Below are 15,051 nucleotides of genomic sequence, written 5' to 3' on the forward strand. Positions count from 1 at the left end.
AAAAATTTAGTCTGGGTATTATATTTTAAATCCCAGCACACAGACAGCTAAATCTGGAGCCATGAAGGGACAGAAGCACCCTGTCAGTACTTTAAAGTGTACATCTCTAGCACCTCTCCCCATCAGTGCCTGGCTGTCCTCGAAAGCACGAAGCTGCCAAGGCACCTAAGATTATTAAAAACTCATTTTACAGCCAAATCCTATCAAAATTCAAAAACTTATTTTATCCTGCATGACCCATTTCAGGAAACTGGTTCTGGGTCTCATGAAGACCATATGGAGAAGGAGGAGGTAAAGAAGTGAGGATAGGAGAGGGAGTCTTTCTGTCCAAAAGTTCCTCTCAGAGAGGTGGACTCCACTGCCAAGTTGATTATTCCTGCACAGAGTTTCAGAGTGTCCAAGTCTCTTTGCAGCTTTTGCCTCAGCTACTTAATATTTAACAAGTTATTCGGATTTGAAATGAACTACCTGCTGGGTAGGCAAATTATTTTAATAACTTAAATTATTAACTTAAAGTAATTTATTTGCTTTCACAAAAAGAAACATCTTAATATAATTTGCTGATCTTGATTACATCGTGTTAAATTAATGAAGTAAACAAAATCACACATGCATACACAAACATCAGCTTTGAAAGACACTCTGCAAAGTTTCCTGCAGCCCTGGAGCCAACGATTCGAGCTTGCCGTCAGAAAAGCTGTCAGATCGTAAGTGTGCTCAAAAGCCAGCTAAGGCTGCTGACCTACTTTTCTGGTCTCTTTCTGAAGCAAGCACAAATCCTCCATGAAACTCTCCAGACATCAAATATTTAGCAGTGGTTGCACACTGTGATGACTACATTGATTTCAGGCTGGCCTGGGCATATATATGTGCATAGTAGCTCCCAGCTTTGTCAAAGTAATACTGGAGTATACTAGCATTTATCTTAGATTTAGATGGACTTTCAAGATCACACATTGCCCTTGGAAATCAGTCATTCCTTTAAGAAGCAGTGTAATAAATGGCGGGGTACGTGTTGCTTTTTTGGACTTTTTCTTGGTGTGGATGGGAGCATACTCTAGTCTAGTCTAGCCAAGGCAATAGTAATTTTTAACACAAATTCTGGACATACTCGGTGGTTATTTGCTCGATTGCTCTAGGATTTTTGAAGGTCAAGTATAATAGTCTGAATTGACGTATCTTGATACAAACCTTACTTATCCCTTCGCTATTTCTGGCACTGGAGCTGTTGTCCCTCTACAAAGTAAAACACAGTACACCAGCCTCTTAATCCATGTAGAATATCATATATATGAGGAGCTACGCAAGTTCACTCTGTTCATCTGTATGAGTGTTCTGTGGTGTAATCTAAGGTGAATATGTGTTGTGCCCAACAGAATGCAAGTTTGAAATAAAGCTCCAAACCCTGTGTCTTGAAACAGGTTACTTTGGGAGCTGACTGAAGCATCTCAAGTGGGTTTCTATAGTCAAAGCAGGAATGTTGCCTTTTTGTGAATTCAAAGTTAGCGTGGGGACCCAGACACCACTTTTCGACACAATAGCCAGAGTCCAAAATACAGTGGTTAATCTAGATCAAAACTGTGCTTGAATGGAGAACATTTTCCTCCTGACAGGATGCTTACATAATGCTATTAAGAATTCTTAATCTGTCATTATAAAAGGAATTATTGAATTTACAATCTGTTAATGCCATATCCACTAGTCCCATGTTTGATCACTCCACAGCCCTTTTGAAGAGAGAAAGCTTTTTACTTCTCTAATGGCTCCAGGGTTTATAGCACAGCATCATTTGCATTGAATGTCACGCTTATGTAATTCAAAAGGTTATTTTGTTGGAGTTGAGAAAAAGACTGCTCAGAAGAGAAGTAACAAAAAATGACAGTCATTCCTGCAGACTTCAGCCCATGTGAATATTGTTGCCATCTTTTTCTCTAAAAAGCACTGTTTTCTTTATCTTTTTTTTTTTTTTGCGTTCTTGGGGATGCAACTAACGTGGCAAATGCAAAAGTATTAAATCAGTATTAAATAATTTACAGCTTTACTTGGTATAGCATCCATCTTAGTTGGGAGGGAAAGCGAATTGTTTCACGATCATTTATGTTCAAAGTGCTTTCTTGCATAAAGATCGCAGAGAAAAAAAATTAACAATAAAGTCTGAAATACTGCCCCAAGGAGAGGGGATTGCACACACTATTGGCTCTGACAACTTTATGCGAATTATCATAATTTTCATGCAGAGCTGTCATGTGCTTGAAAATACCAGCGGTGCTTTGCAGAAGAGGGGGGTACACCTCCAGGCGGGCGTCTACGCGTTCACCGTGATAACCCCTCTGCTTACATTATTTGCAGCGGCTGAGGAGTGGCGCAAGATGGGAGGTGAGCCCTGGCAGCTGATTGAACCAGTCGATGGCTTCCACCCCAGCCAGGTAAAAACCCAGCCCCAAGAGATGGGTGGGAGCAGGCAGGATGAGGGAGCATGCGAGACGCTAGTGCCCATTGCTGCCCCAGGCACTCAGCTGGCATGCCACGGGGATGTAGGTTTGGGGTATTTCTCTTTTAAAGGAGAGTCATAGGATCATTTGGGCTGGAAAGACCTCTAAGGTCATAGAGGCCAACTATTAACATAACACCACAAAGTCCACCACTAAACCCTGTCCCTAAGCATCACACCTATGGGTTTTTCAAATACCTCCAGGGATGGTGACTCAACCACTTCCATGGGCAGCCCATTCCAACGCTTGGCAACCCTTTCCCTGAAGAAATTTTTTCTAATATCTAATCTAACCTCGTCCTAGTGCAGTTTGAGATCATTCCCTCTTGTCCTATTGATTGTCCCTTGGGAGAAGAGACCAACCCCTACCTCATCAGGACCTTGACCTCCTTTCAGGTAGTTATAGAGAGTAATAAGAGAGTGATAAGGTCTCCCCTCAGCCTCCTTTCTTCCAGGCTAGAAGACCTCAGTTCCCTAATCCATTCCTCATAAGACTTGTGCTCCAGACCCTTCTCCAGCTCCATTAACCTTCTCTGGAGTCGCTCCAGCACCTCAATGTCTTTTTTTGTAGAGATGGGCCCAAAACTGAACACAGGATTTGAAGTGTGGCCTCACCAGAGCTGAGTACAGGGAGACAATCAATGCCCTGGTCCTGCTGGCCACACTAATGCTGATACAAGTCAGGGTGCCATTGGCCTTCTTTGGCCAATCTAAATGATGGCTCTAGCCCTAGAGCCAACATCTCCATTTCAGGCAGTTGCACTCTGCTCTGGCTCCTGCAAAGTCTTCTGCCTCTTTCCCTCATTGACCAGTACTATGGCCAAACAGGTCTTAATGCACAAAAACTGATCCTTGCCACTTAGCCTGGCCGCTTGTCTGCCCAAACACTCATGGGAATTTTGCAGGATCAGGACAGAAACGCAGCACTGCAGGAACCAGACAGGTCCCCTCCAGCCCTGTCCCTGCTCTGCAGCCTCTGAGGCTGTGGGTTTCCCTGTTGCAGCCTGAAACAAAGCTTTCTTTTTGAAGCTATACATTTAAATTGCTTATGCTCAGCAGCTACATATTAGTAAGTTTTCTCCTGCTTTCTTGGCCTCCTAGGACATATGGCAGGAGAAGGTTTACAGTCAGAAGTAAACAAAAGGGAAGGAGAAGCACCTGCTCTGCTTTAAGTCCTTGCCTGGATTTGATAACTTAGTTGTGAGGTTGCCTGGTTCCCACTTCAAAATAGCTTTTTTCTGACCCTGTAAAACACAGGGAGAGAGCATGTTCTGCAATCAGCTGCAAACAAAGCCAATTGGTTTTCTATTTGCTAGCTGCAGATTTCAAACATGTGTGCAAAGCAAAGCAGCAGCCAATCTCCTCTGTACAGTCCCGGGAAAAACTGTGTGTGAGCTGAAAACCCACGTGCAGCCTTTAACAGTGAGGTCTCCCACCAGCAGGCATAGCCTGACAGGGTTCTCTGGACACTCCTCAATGATGTTTTTATGGTGCATGGTGCCAGCTCTGTGCCATGGTGAGAGCAGTTTGGAGAAAGCTGTTGTCTAGGACATCACTGCCTTGCCCCACACTTCCAACTACACGCTCCCCTCCACCTCGGAATGATCAAGCCATGCAAGCAAACCCCACCATGCTGCCCAGCCACAGGCAGTGCCCCCTGTTCAAAAGTATGGCAGGATTTTATGGACCAGTTTTCTGTTGTGAGCTAACACTCTGAATGTGTTGACTCCCACACCTGATCCTCATACAACCCAATGTAATGACATTTTCCACGCTGAGAAAGAGCAGTCGATGGAGAAGCACTCCAACACGCATTGGAAGCATTGATGGATTCCAACATTTCGGCAGCTTCTCCGTTGAATGTGTTGTCAGTTCAGCTGGAGGAGAGCTGCAGGGGGAAATCCAAAGGCAGAATAGATGCTTTAGTTGCCTTGTTTCACACCCACGAGAAACTCCAAACCAGTCAGGTGGAGCAATACGGTGCCTTGCTTAGCCTTGCCAAGTTAAAAGAGCCTCCTGTTCAAAGAGGGACTCCTTCATAGCAGAAATTCCTGCCTGTCTACCACGCAGTACCAGAAGATAGCTGCATGAAAGTATGAACTCACAGCCTGGGGATGCAGAGAAAGCATGCCTGGATTTTTTGCTGCAGGCCTTTTGCAAGGACGCAATTAGAGAAAACTTGGCAAATGAAATGAGAGGGAAAATCATGATGAAACAAACCCCATTCCCAACCCTGCCATCTGGGGAAACCATGCCATACAAAGACTATGGAGTGAAGCAGAAAAGGTCTTTGCATAATTTTTCTGTCTTACCCCAAGGCCAGCCTGAGGTTTCTTATAACCCCCAGTACCAGGCTACCATGGGAGCCAAGCTTGCCATATCACAACTTTTCATCCAGGCTCTTGCCCACATCCTGCAGCTGCAAGGTAGCATGGAGTTGAAGGCAGGAGAAATATATCTTAACTGGATCCTTCCTAAGCAAAAAGGAAGTTATAAAGGACATTGAAGGGCAGCTGCAAACCTACATGCAGCCCCCAGAGTCCTGAGATGCAGGATCCAGCCAAGCACTGTCTTTTTTCACTCCCTCTGGACCTGGCGTCCTGCAGTGGTTATGATTTCCCTCTCCTACTGTTAGGATTACTGTTACTGCTTTTATAGGTACATTTTCCCTTACAGTCAAGGTGCCAGCTGTAGATATGCCTCACTTCAAGTGAGTTATTGTCTTTCTAGGATTTATTAATTAGCCTTATCCAAACATCCACTATTTTTCTTTTCCTGTTAGTGTACAGAAGTCTGTTATCAATATAGCACTAGTTAGACTGAAACATAGCACTCTGCTCCAAAAGAGTGACTCTCTTAAAAAAAAGAAGGGGAAGTGTTAGCAGAATGATATTTAAGAGTACACTTAAGAAAGATGATAAACAACTCACTCACTCTTCATATGAGTTTTATTTAAAGTTTTACTTTCTACCAACATGAATGCCTCTGGCCAGGTGTGGCTTTTTTACCATACAATGTTGCCTAGCAGGAGAGAATTGATACCATGCAGCTCAAGTGAAAACAGAGGCTCTTACTTTAATCTCTGCAGCTATTCCCCATCCCTCATGTATAGCTTGACAAAACCTTACAACAGATAAGCCCTAGCCTGGGCATTTCTACTGAATTTTCCCTCTGTAGATCTCAAAGTACCTGACAAATATTCTCAAATTTTGGAATTGAGCAGCACTCCAAAGAAAGCATAAATACTTTAGCTCTTGCCTTCAATGCAGAGAAACTTTGAAGCTTGGGATAAAAGAACCGCAGTGCCCCTCTCGGCCAAGGGGGAGGTGGCAGTGTATACAGTGATCCCTAGTCATTGTAATACAGCAGTGGGCAGCATAAGATGGTGTCTGTTCTCAGCTCCTGGAATTCACCTGCTGTTATCAACTGTCTGTTTAATTTTAAAAAATCATCTGCTGGTATAAACATAGCAGAAGTAGGTGCCAGCATGTATATCCAATAGTCCAGCAGTCCAGACATTCCAGAGGGATACGGGAGGGAATTGAAACTTCCTTGTTGAAGCCTGCATACCTACAATTACAAGGTGAAGAGAAAGAAAATAAGAAAAAAGACAACACTCAACGTGTCCCGTTAGAGCTAGTGCAGTTTCTCATGCTTTGGAGAAAGGCTAGGTTAGGCACTCAGGCAAGGAAAACTAGCCCACACAGTCCCCACTTCAGGCAATACTTTATATTTAAAAACCCTTGAAAGAAGGCATAAACACCAAGTACTGATTTATTTAGCCAGGCCCAGAAACACATTCCCTTTCTGTTAATTTCTTGCACAGTAAAGGTGTTTCCTGCCTGTTTTTATTAAGTTGCAAAACAGGAGGCTGCAAACAAACCACTCATTACAGGCATAATTGCATTCCACTAAAGTTTCAAAGCTAAAATTTGCCTCCATAAAGTTTTTTACAAAACACCCAGCTCAGGATGGAGGTGGAAGAAATTCACACCGTTTACTTTTGACACCTAAAAGCCACATGCACCACTCAGTCCTCCCAAGTTCCCTCTAGAGCTGTCTTTGTGAGACCATTCCCCAGAGTCCGGCTTGGTGGTTCTTGGAACAAATATGACTTTTTCTTCCCACTAACTACAGATGGAGCCCAGCAATTTTCTTCAGCATCTCTTCCTTACTACAAATTTTCACTGCAAATCCTTGTGAATGCCAGATGGCTTCAAGGACATCACTTCCCTCTAGAACAGCCTATTGCTTTGTTTGGATGACAGGGCTATGAATTTCAACAGGATCCTGAACAAACAGCTCCATTTCTGGCTTTTATGAAGTTACCGGGGAGAACGTGAAAGCCCTGAGCATCACAAACTGGAACCTGAGACGCTTGGAAGATTCTTAATGTTTACATACAGGCAGGAAAGCACAGCTTGAGTGTGATTAGCTTCTTCCTTTTTCTTCCTTAAGTCATAGCAAAGCATACTCCACCCAGAAATACAGAGAAAAAGCTGAAGTGGCACATATCAGATGAGCTGAGTATTTACACTTTGCTGAGAAGCACGCCCATTGCCAGTTTGGTGCAGAAGGAGAAAACAGATAGCCTGAAGCTGCTGGAATAACACAGCTGCCTCCCAGTTGCAGTCACCCAGAGCCCTGTGAGGAATGAGTAATATCTCCTGTAAAAAACTTCCTTAGGGGTTGTCATCGTCACTATTAAGAAATTAATTGCAAACCCCATACAAATTACAGCATGTCTCACAGCACAAGAACTTTGGAATTTAGAAAAAAACGTGTAAGAAATGCAATTTCCAGAATCAGAAACCCTTCTCTGTGCCTCGCTACTCATCCAGAGTAAATTATTGAAGTCATCAGGACTTTATGAAGTGATGTGTTAGCAGAACCTAATTTAGGCAATAATTTAGGGTCGTTTAAGTATATATACCTTAAATTACAGTCAACAGTAGTCTGAACACTGTAGAGCATACCTCTGGTGATACCTTTGCAAAGGGTGCACCATGCAAAGATAGTAGGGTTTTTAAAACCAACCAACAAATCTTGCTAAAAATATATATGGAAGGCTTAGGGAGTTGTGAAGGAGGTTTGGAGACTACATGTCAGAATGGACCGCTCTGACAGGGATGTGCCTCAGCCCCCTGGATGACATAGCATGTCCCAGAATAAACATTTGATCACTAGAAACTGCAACCAGAAGAAAACACTCTACTGTACAGTCTCCTCTATCCTTCTTCCCTGCTCCAGTTCCTCCATCAGCTTAACAAAACCTCAGGTGACCGGAGTCTAAGAGCTTCCATACCACAAATATGTCTTGTTGTATATGAGTTCTGAATAAAAGTAAGTTTTTTGTCTCCTAGCCCATCATTACAGCTTCCTTCAAAAGTACAACATTTAAAAAGAAGTGCATAAATATTTCCCAAAGGCTTCTGTCTTCTCCCAAACTCCAAAACAACAGCATTCAAATAGTTTGATTCCATAAACCTATTTCAGTCCTTTAAAAAAGGCTTTGTTAGCCTTCATAATTGCAATCAGTGTCAGTGTTAAAAAGTTTATGTTGAAAATAAAGTTATCATAGAAGCCAATTATAATTGTAGGTCAGGAGTTAAAGCAAAACTGTCTTAGCAGCATGGGAAAATTTGATTAAGGGAGAATCAGGCTGTTCTCTCTGTCCCTTTCTGCTACCCGTGATGTCTTTTACCCTGGCAATACAGCAGATACAATTTCTCTTCAGTGCATAACTTCCATGGCAAAAATCTCTATGAAAATTGGACCAACACTGATATTGAGGAGAAAAGCTATTCTAGCATTTCTGCAGGTCTCATGGGGAAAAAAACCTCTGAAGACAACCAGCAGCAGGTGCAAACTTAGAGCATCAGAGCAAGGTAGTTTCGAAAGTGGATATAATTGGGCCTCTTTCCTCAACACATGGTTTCCTTCCAGGAGAGCAGAGAGAACATTTATTAGAAATACTAGCGGTATTTAGAAGCACGAATTCTTTTAGACTTACAATAGTTCTATGCATTATATCCAAGCAGTGCTTTCGACTACTTTCAAAATGTTCAACAGGGGAAAAAATAAAAATCATACTTTAGGGCTTTTGAATAGCAGTTTATGGACTAAACATCATAGGCATTAGAAAGTGGGTAGACACAGACATTGTGTCATTAGACAATTTGCACAGGAGGGTGCAAATATATGGTCCTCAGCATATTTTTACTGTTCAGAAGGATTTTGCCCTGGTCAAGCATCTGGAATGGGGGATTTCTTTTGATTAGAGATTACGGTCCATCATGTGGCTATACAGGCTTCTTTATGGTGGGGTCTCCTAAACGCTGGCATGAAATAACTACATTATAGAGGCATGAGATACTGATGGTATTTGTGCTTTTGCAGATTGCTGCAGCCCTTGGAACAAGCATTACCTGGCAGAAGGCACTACAGGAATGGCCTCAAGTGCTTGGAAAGGAGAATCCATTCAATGACCAGATTGAAGCTATATTCAAAGATCAAGGTGGACACTGACTTCCAAACTGCCAGAGCCATAATGTGATTTATGGTGATGTTTCCCAGTGCATTCCACGAGTCAAGATGATTAAAGACACACACAAAAAAGGGGGGAGGGGAAGTTATCAGAGCCAGTAGCAGTGGACACAGCACAACAGCATTCTTTTCAGCTTGTATCTCACCTGCACAAGTAGGCTATGCTTTTTCTGTGGAGCTACAAAAATAAAAATCAAAGGATACCTGCCAGCTAGACCATTTATTGTACTGATTTGCAAATCCATAAATTGTTTTTATGCAGATAGCAAACTTCTAGCCCTACCTCATTTTTTTCCCCCTGCAGAACATTATTACTTGCTTTCCATTTGTACTGTTTCAATGGTTAATCTGATCCAAAAGGAGTGGGGGAAACCTCAAACTCATTATGTTGCTACAAATTGCATGTATGTAATTGCTCTGACTGTCAATACATTATTTAGCTGCTATTTGCTTATTAAAACGTGCCAGGCAACACAAGGCACTACAATTTTGATTTGCCTGGCAGCATTAGCACAGGCTGACTGAGCACAGGTTCTCTTCCCCCCATTAATAAGATGCTAACTTGACAACCCTTCATGTATTGAAAACAGGTTGCTTTTTCAACCTGTAATATATCTTTGCTCTTTATCTTCCTAACAAATAATATGCCCAGTCCTATGTCTTTTACAGGCATGACCCAGGAACCACTGAAAATACTGGGCAGCCCTTAGCTGCTGTACTTCATAGAAAGACTTGAACGTTGAGAATTACTGTATTTTTTCACCAGCTTATCCATGCTCTTAACAAATAAACAAATAAATATTTAAAAATTAGAGACAGCTCTACCCTATTCACAACCTTACTGATGATGGAGGGATCAGACAGCATAAAATGGCATTAATTACACACAGAAAAAAATCTGGTAAACAGAAAGATTTAACATGACATGACTAAAACCCACCCTATTTGGCCAAAGCTCAGGTAGTCCCGTTCTGCTCTTTGTTCTGAGCATATCCCTCGTACAAGGCTGTGTCACCCATGAGGCAGCTCTTAGGTTGTGGTCCAAATCAACAGAGATGCCTGGCTGTAGGAGAAGCACCCGCTCAGCATTGGGAATAGGCAGGGGATGATTGGCTTATATTATTTTGATTGAAGCATGTATTATTGCTTTGCTAGATCCTATTTCTTTTTTTTTTTAGAGCATAGTCAATGCCACGTCCTTCATTAAGATAGCAGTAATCCCAAAGGAATTTCTAACACTTAAGTAAATATTCACGTCATCTATTTTCGGAAACCAAAAGGGAATACGTTCCCTAATTGAATGATACTTGTTAATAAGGCCCCAATTCATTCAAGGCATTTAGATGTTACCAAAATATCCAGTCTCCCAAGAAATAGTTTCAACTCCAGAGAGTCATGCCTGGGGAAATTATTTGACGGTAGAAGGAAAAGGAAATCTCCCTGCTTTCTGTGCCAATTCTTTCCAAACAACGTAACACTCCACGCACCCTGGCCAGGTAGAATGCCTTCTATTTTTTATTACTTATTCAGGCCTCTTATGTTTCACTAAATATAACACAAGGACAGAAACAAATGCATTCACATGGTTTTACTATAGACCAAATACAGTACTGGCAATAATTACAGAATATTAGATGATTTCCTCTAGACTAACATACAGAAGTGTAGCAATTAAAAGGGGGAAGAGAATCGTGTTTAGAAGCCTAATTTTCAAGGCAATTTCATTGCAAATTATTGTATTTCATTTGAGGCTTAATAACACCAATTAAGAATTTTACAAACTAGTAAAACTGAAATTTCCTCAGCTAAAGTAAGCTTCATTGCCCAGAGCAAAGCGTTTTTCACTTAGAGACTTGCATATTAGTGAACTTCTTGAATTTTCAAACAATGGAAAAACCCGTTTCTTATACAATTATAACATCTTCTCAGAGACAACCTGAAACCATAGCTGAACCACAAAGCAAAGCTCTCAGGTTTGCCCAGTGCCATTGCTCCATGCTGGACATGGGGTCTCTGAGGGACACCAAGGAATAGGTTTGCCCCTGGCTGGAGTTGCACTGACCAAAGCACATGCCCTCATGCCTTAGAGTTGAGCTCTGCAGCTCCAAATTGGGCTGTATGCAGAAACTTGATCTGTAATGCAGTAACTATCTGCGAATAAAGATGAATTTTGGGCCTATTATGCCATCAGCTTTTACAACCACTGTGTCTATTATTTCAAATGCAAAAAACAGCTGAAGATCTGCACCCCCAACCATCAATCACTTACCCGTACCACTCTAAAAATACATGTCCTATGCTTAAAAAAAATGCTGCTGAAAAAGCTTACTTATGCTAAAGCAGTAATGAACTACAAATTCTAGTCTATTCCATTAGTTTAACTGTCTCCTGGTGTTTAGACTGGTTGACAAACACGTGGGGAAGAGAGAAATAAACAGGAAATAAAAAGTTTCTCTTGGAAAGCTAAGTATAGTTCCATGCAATTCAAACTTTATAGCAATATGTATTTCTAGAAGGAATGGTCTGTCAAGGTCTCTTTGAGGTCAGTCAGAGCATGTGAATATAGCAGGGATTATGTCACTGGCTTGGTCCAACACGCTACAAATGGGAAGGTTTGTTTGGACTTCACTCTGTAAATGGTTTTTACAAAACTTAGAGTTTTGTTTGAAATCAGACAGTAGGAACTATTTCTGAGGTATAGAACATCTAAAGCTACCTAAAACTATTTGAATTCACAGAGTCTGGCCTCTTTAAAAAGGATCTACTACAAACATGAAAAAAATACATCACCATTTTTTTTGCAAAATTCTCAGGTCACCCTTAAAAGAGCAGAGAAGCATGGCAGGAGATGGTACACAGCAGTACAAGTCAGTAAAGCTGTGAGTGCAGGCTTGCAGCTAAGCTGGCATCCCATGCTTCTGCTGGCTGCAGTAGCCCATGTCCTCACCACTGAGAGCTTGTGCCCAGAACTCACCACACAGGTCAGCTTTTCTAACTTACTCCACCTGTTACACTTTTTACCTTTCCTTGATAAGGGATAACTACTTTTTGGTCATTGAACAAACACAGATTGGTTTCTACAATGGATAATAGCCCAATCAACCTAAATAAAAATATGTTGTTCCCTTGGAAACATCCAGTTCAGTTCTTAGCACCTTTCTGTGGACTCATTTGATAATTCTATATTTAAAAATTTTTAAGATCTTCTTAAACTTTGAAGTTTAAGAAGACAGCCTACCACATACCCAGCATGAAATTTACCCTTGCACTGCCTGTGTTGTGTTACTCTGTTACTATGCTGCCCTGTCTCCCTCACTAAAGAAAACAATCTCTCCTCTTCATATCTAATGAACTGCTGGACATGGACAACCTGGCCTCTCACTACAAAATTTGGTGCTAGCTACATCCGAGGCCTCAAATTATCTTCTCAAAAAAGTGGAATTGTGATACACGTATAAAATAGAATCCTTTCTCAAACACTGTGTGGATCCCAGCACTACTTCTTTAGCTTACAAACTAGTGTTTCAAATGCATAGAAAATGCTATGAGAAAAGCAGGTGGTGTGTAATTTTTTATTTTAAACGAATAAAATAAATCTCAATACATAGTTTGGAAATATTTAAAGACATAAAGGAAAAAGAAAACGATTTAAAAGCAAGTACAAAAGTGGCAGGATGAAAACAGTATAAGCTAACAGAATTTAGTGTTTTGAGTGTGAATATGTAACAGCAACAGCAATTTCAAGTGTTCCACTACTGTATTTGCAATAGTGAAGTAATGAGCTGGTATTTCACTAAGCCCGGTGAAAAGCTGTGAAAACTGCAAGTTTTAACTGAGAAATTTTGCCATTTTGATGGGTCTCAAGTACTGCTTTTCTATGCATTTGCGCACACATTTGTCAAGGGGAGGAAGACCCGTACTTTTGGCCAGCAGAGTATTAGTTGGTACATAGCAGCTTTGTAAAATCTTATTATTAAAAAAAAAAAAAGCACTTTTACAACCTATTAACCTATTCCTGGTTCTCAAATGGAGAATTCCAGCTTGTACAAACCACAAGTCCTAGGACATACTGATGCATACAATCCTAAACCTAAATTTCTCTGTTAGATTTTTTTTACATAGCAGTCCTAACTAAAATATTCAAGACTTTTCATTTCTATCAAAGTGCAATATACTGCATACACAATCCCACACCTGCAAATCACATAGTGTACATGCCATGCACTTACCCATACTGGTTTGTACAAGAAATTGCAAAAGCAGTATGAATACATTGTGCATTTCTATTGTTCTGACCACAAGGATGCTGTACAAGCAAGAAATATCTATACTGCATGTTGTAGAATAAAATTGACTTAGTAACATCTGTATTTGATCCTTACAAAATACCCCAACAAACCCTCCAACATTAAATCTTGTACTTTGGCAGCATCCTTGTTGGAGTATTTTGAGCTATTGTTTCTTTCAGGGAGCTGAGTTATCTAGAAAGCTTGTTTTTCCACTAGCTTGCGCCTCCCTTCCTGCCCTGAAGTGTGATTTCCTGAAATAATTTAGTTGTTTAAAGGAGAAAATGTACCTAGTTAGAAGACTTCCAAAAAAGGAGTTACATAAATATTAAGAAACAGCTAATTGCTTCCTACCATACTCAAAAGCTAGGAAGTAAAAAAGTTTTAAAATTTTTTAAGCAAAATGAAAATACTGCATAACACAGTCCTGTATAATGTTAAATACTCTCTCAATTTAAAGCATAAGTGACCCAGAGGACTTCCCGTATTTTCATTTCAGTTCTTTTCTTGTTCAGTTAATGAGGATTTTCGCATATTTTCTTCATATTTTCTTTCCAGAGTTTAAAGCTTTCCAATAGGTTTGTAGCAGGCATCAGGCTGCCACATGCGAAGGTCAACGAGGACTTGGTTGAGCTTTTGCATCCAAAGGTTACGTTCTTCTTTAGTATCAGCAGATAGCCAGTTCCTAAAAGGCAAAGAACCCAGTGGATTATTCTCCACCTCCACTTAGTTATTATGAAAAATGTCAAACTGATCAACCATAGAAGCCCAAATAGCAGGGGAAAAAAATGAAGTCAAACGTTCCACAGTCCTGTTACCAAGCCACCTGGCATTCTCCGCTTCTAGAAAAGTGGAGTTCTTTGTTCTTAGAATACTGAAATGGAATAAAAAGACGAAATAGGTCTAAAAGTGAACCAAACAGTTAAAGTGCCATCTGAAAATCTTAGCATTTAAATGAGCTTAGCACTGATATGACAAAGTTGTAAAGCTCCTATGTTACTACAACTATCACGAGGTAAAACACCAACCCATACACATCCCATAGCCTCCCACAACCTCCATGATTTTATGCACTCACTTTGTAACACAGAGTGTGTCTCTGCATTGGCTGACTAGAGTTTCTCGGTCATCTTCCCTCTGAGGTCTGACAGTTATTAATTCAAAAGTGTTGGGACGGGCACAGAACTCCCTGTTGGCAGGTTCAATCTGATGGTTGGTACAGTTAGCCAAGTTTATGCGGCCCAAAGGATGCTGAAAGTGAAATTAGTTCATCAGTCAAGGATGCTGCAATCAAGAGTAATCCTGAACAACATACGCTTTGACAATTTTTGCCATTTTAGGGCCATAGCTGAAAGCAAGATCATACAGGCAATGGAACATGCTCTGCTCAGCCACATACAATACCACTAACACATCTATCCCTTACCAAAGGCTTAGGCTACACAAAGATGTACCTCCACTTTATTCCTTAGAATGTTTTAACTCTCAATTTCAAGAGAATTTTGTAACAAAATCCAAACTGATAAGAGTAAACCCTGTGAAAGCCTATAGAAAGCACACACTTTAGGGATCCTTGCACCATTCTTGTCGAAGCCTATAACCGTATATGGATTCATCTTCAAACATTCAACTAAGGCACCTAAGTCTCGAGTCCAGCTGCTTTAGCTCCCTCTAGTCAAGAGATAGGCCTCTTTGAAGAGCCTTCCAAGTTTCAAGGCAGTCACATAT

The 15,051-nt window shown here is 41.0% G+C and overlaps 2 protein-coding genes across 3 annotated transcripts in view; one reads left to right on the forward strand and one right to left on the reverse strand.

Annotated features, from left to right (window-relative positions):
• AOAH (acyloxyacyl hydrolase) overlaps nt 1–13,052 on the forward strand; it is an 80,321-nt gene extending 67,269 nt beyond the window's left edge. Inside the window, exons 21-22 of the mRNA XM_051768545.1 lie at nt 2,350–2,426; nt 8,891–13,052. Of these exons, the coding sequence (XP_051624505.1) occupies nt 2,350–2,426; nt 8,891–9,019 (206 nt within the window). The 3' untranslated portion in view covers nt 9,020–13,052. The remainder of the gene's footprint in view (nt 1–2,349; nt 2,427–8,890) is intronic.
• Nucleotides 13,053–13,836: 784 nt separating this feature from the next.
• ANLN (anillin, actin binding protein) overlaps nt 13,837–15,051 on the reverse strand; it is a 28,083-nt gene continuing 26,868 nt past the window's right edge. For both annotated transcript variants that reach the window (XM_051768539.1, XM_051768538.1), the window contains 2 exons: nt 14,402–14,574; nt 13,837–14,008 (listed from right to left, as the gene is read on the reverse strand). In XM_051768539.1, coding sequence (XP_051624499.1) covers nt 13,885–14,008; nt 14,402–14,574 — 297 coding nt within the window. In that variant the 3' untranslated portion in view covers nt 13,837–13,884. The remainder of the gene's footprint in view (nt 14,009–14,401; nt 14,575–15,051) is intronic.

Source organism: Manacus candei, unplaced genomic scaffold (genome assembly GCF_025592945.1).
Source record: "Manacus candei isolate 608988 ecotype Guabito, Panama unplaced genomic scaffold, ASM2559294v1 h1tg000095l, whole genome shotgun sequence".
NCBI classification, from domain to species: domain Eukaryota; kingdom Metazoa; phylum Chordata; class Aves; order Passeriformes; family Pipridae; genus Manacus; species Manacus candei.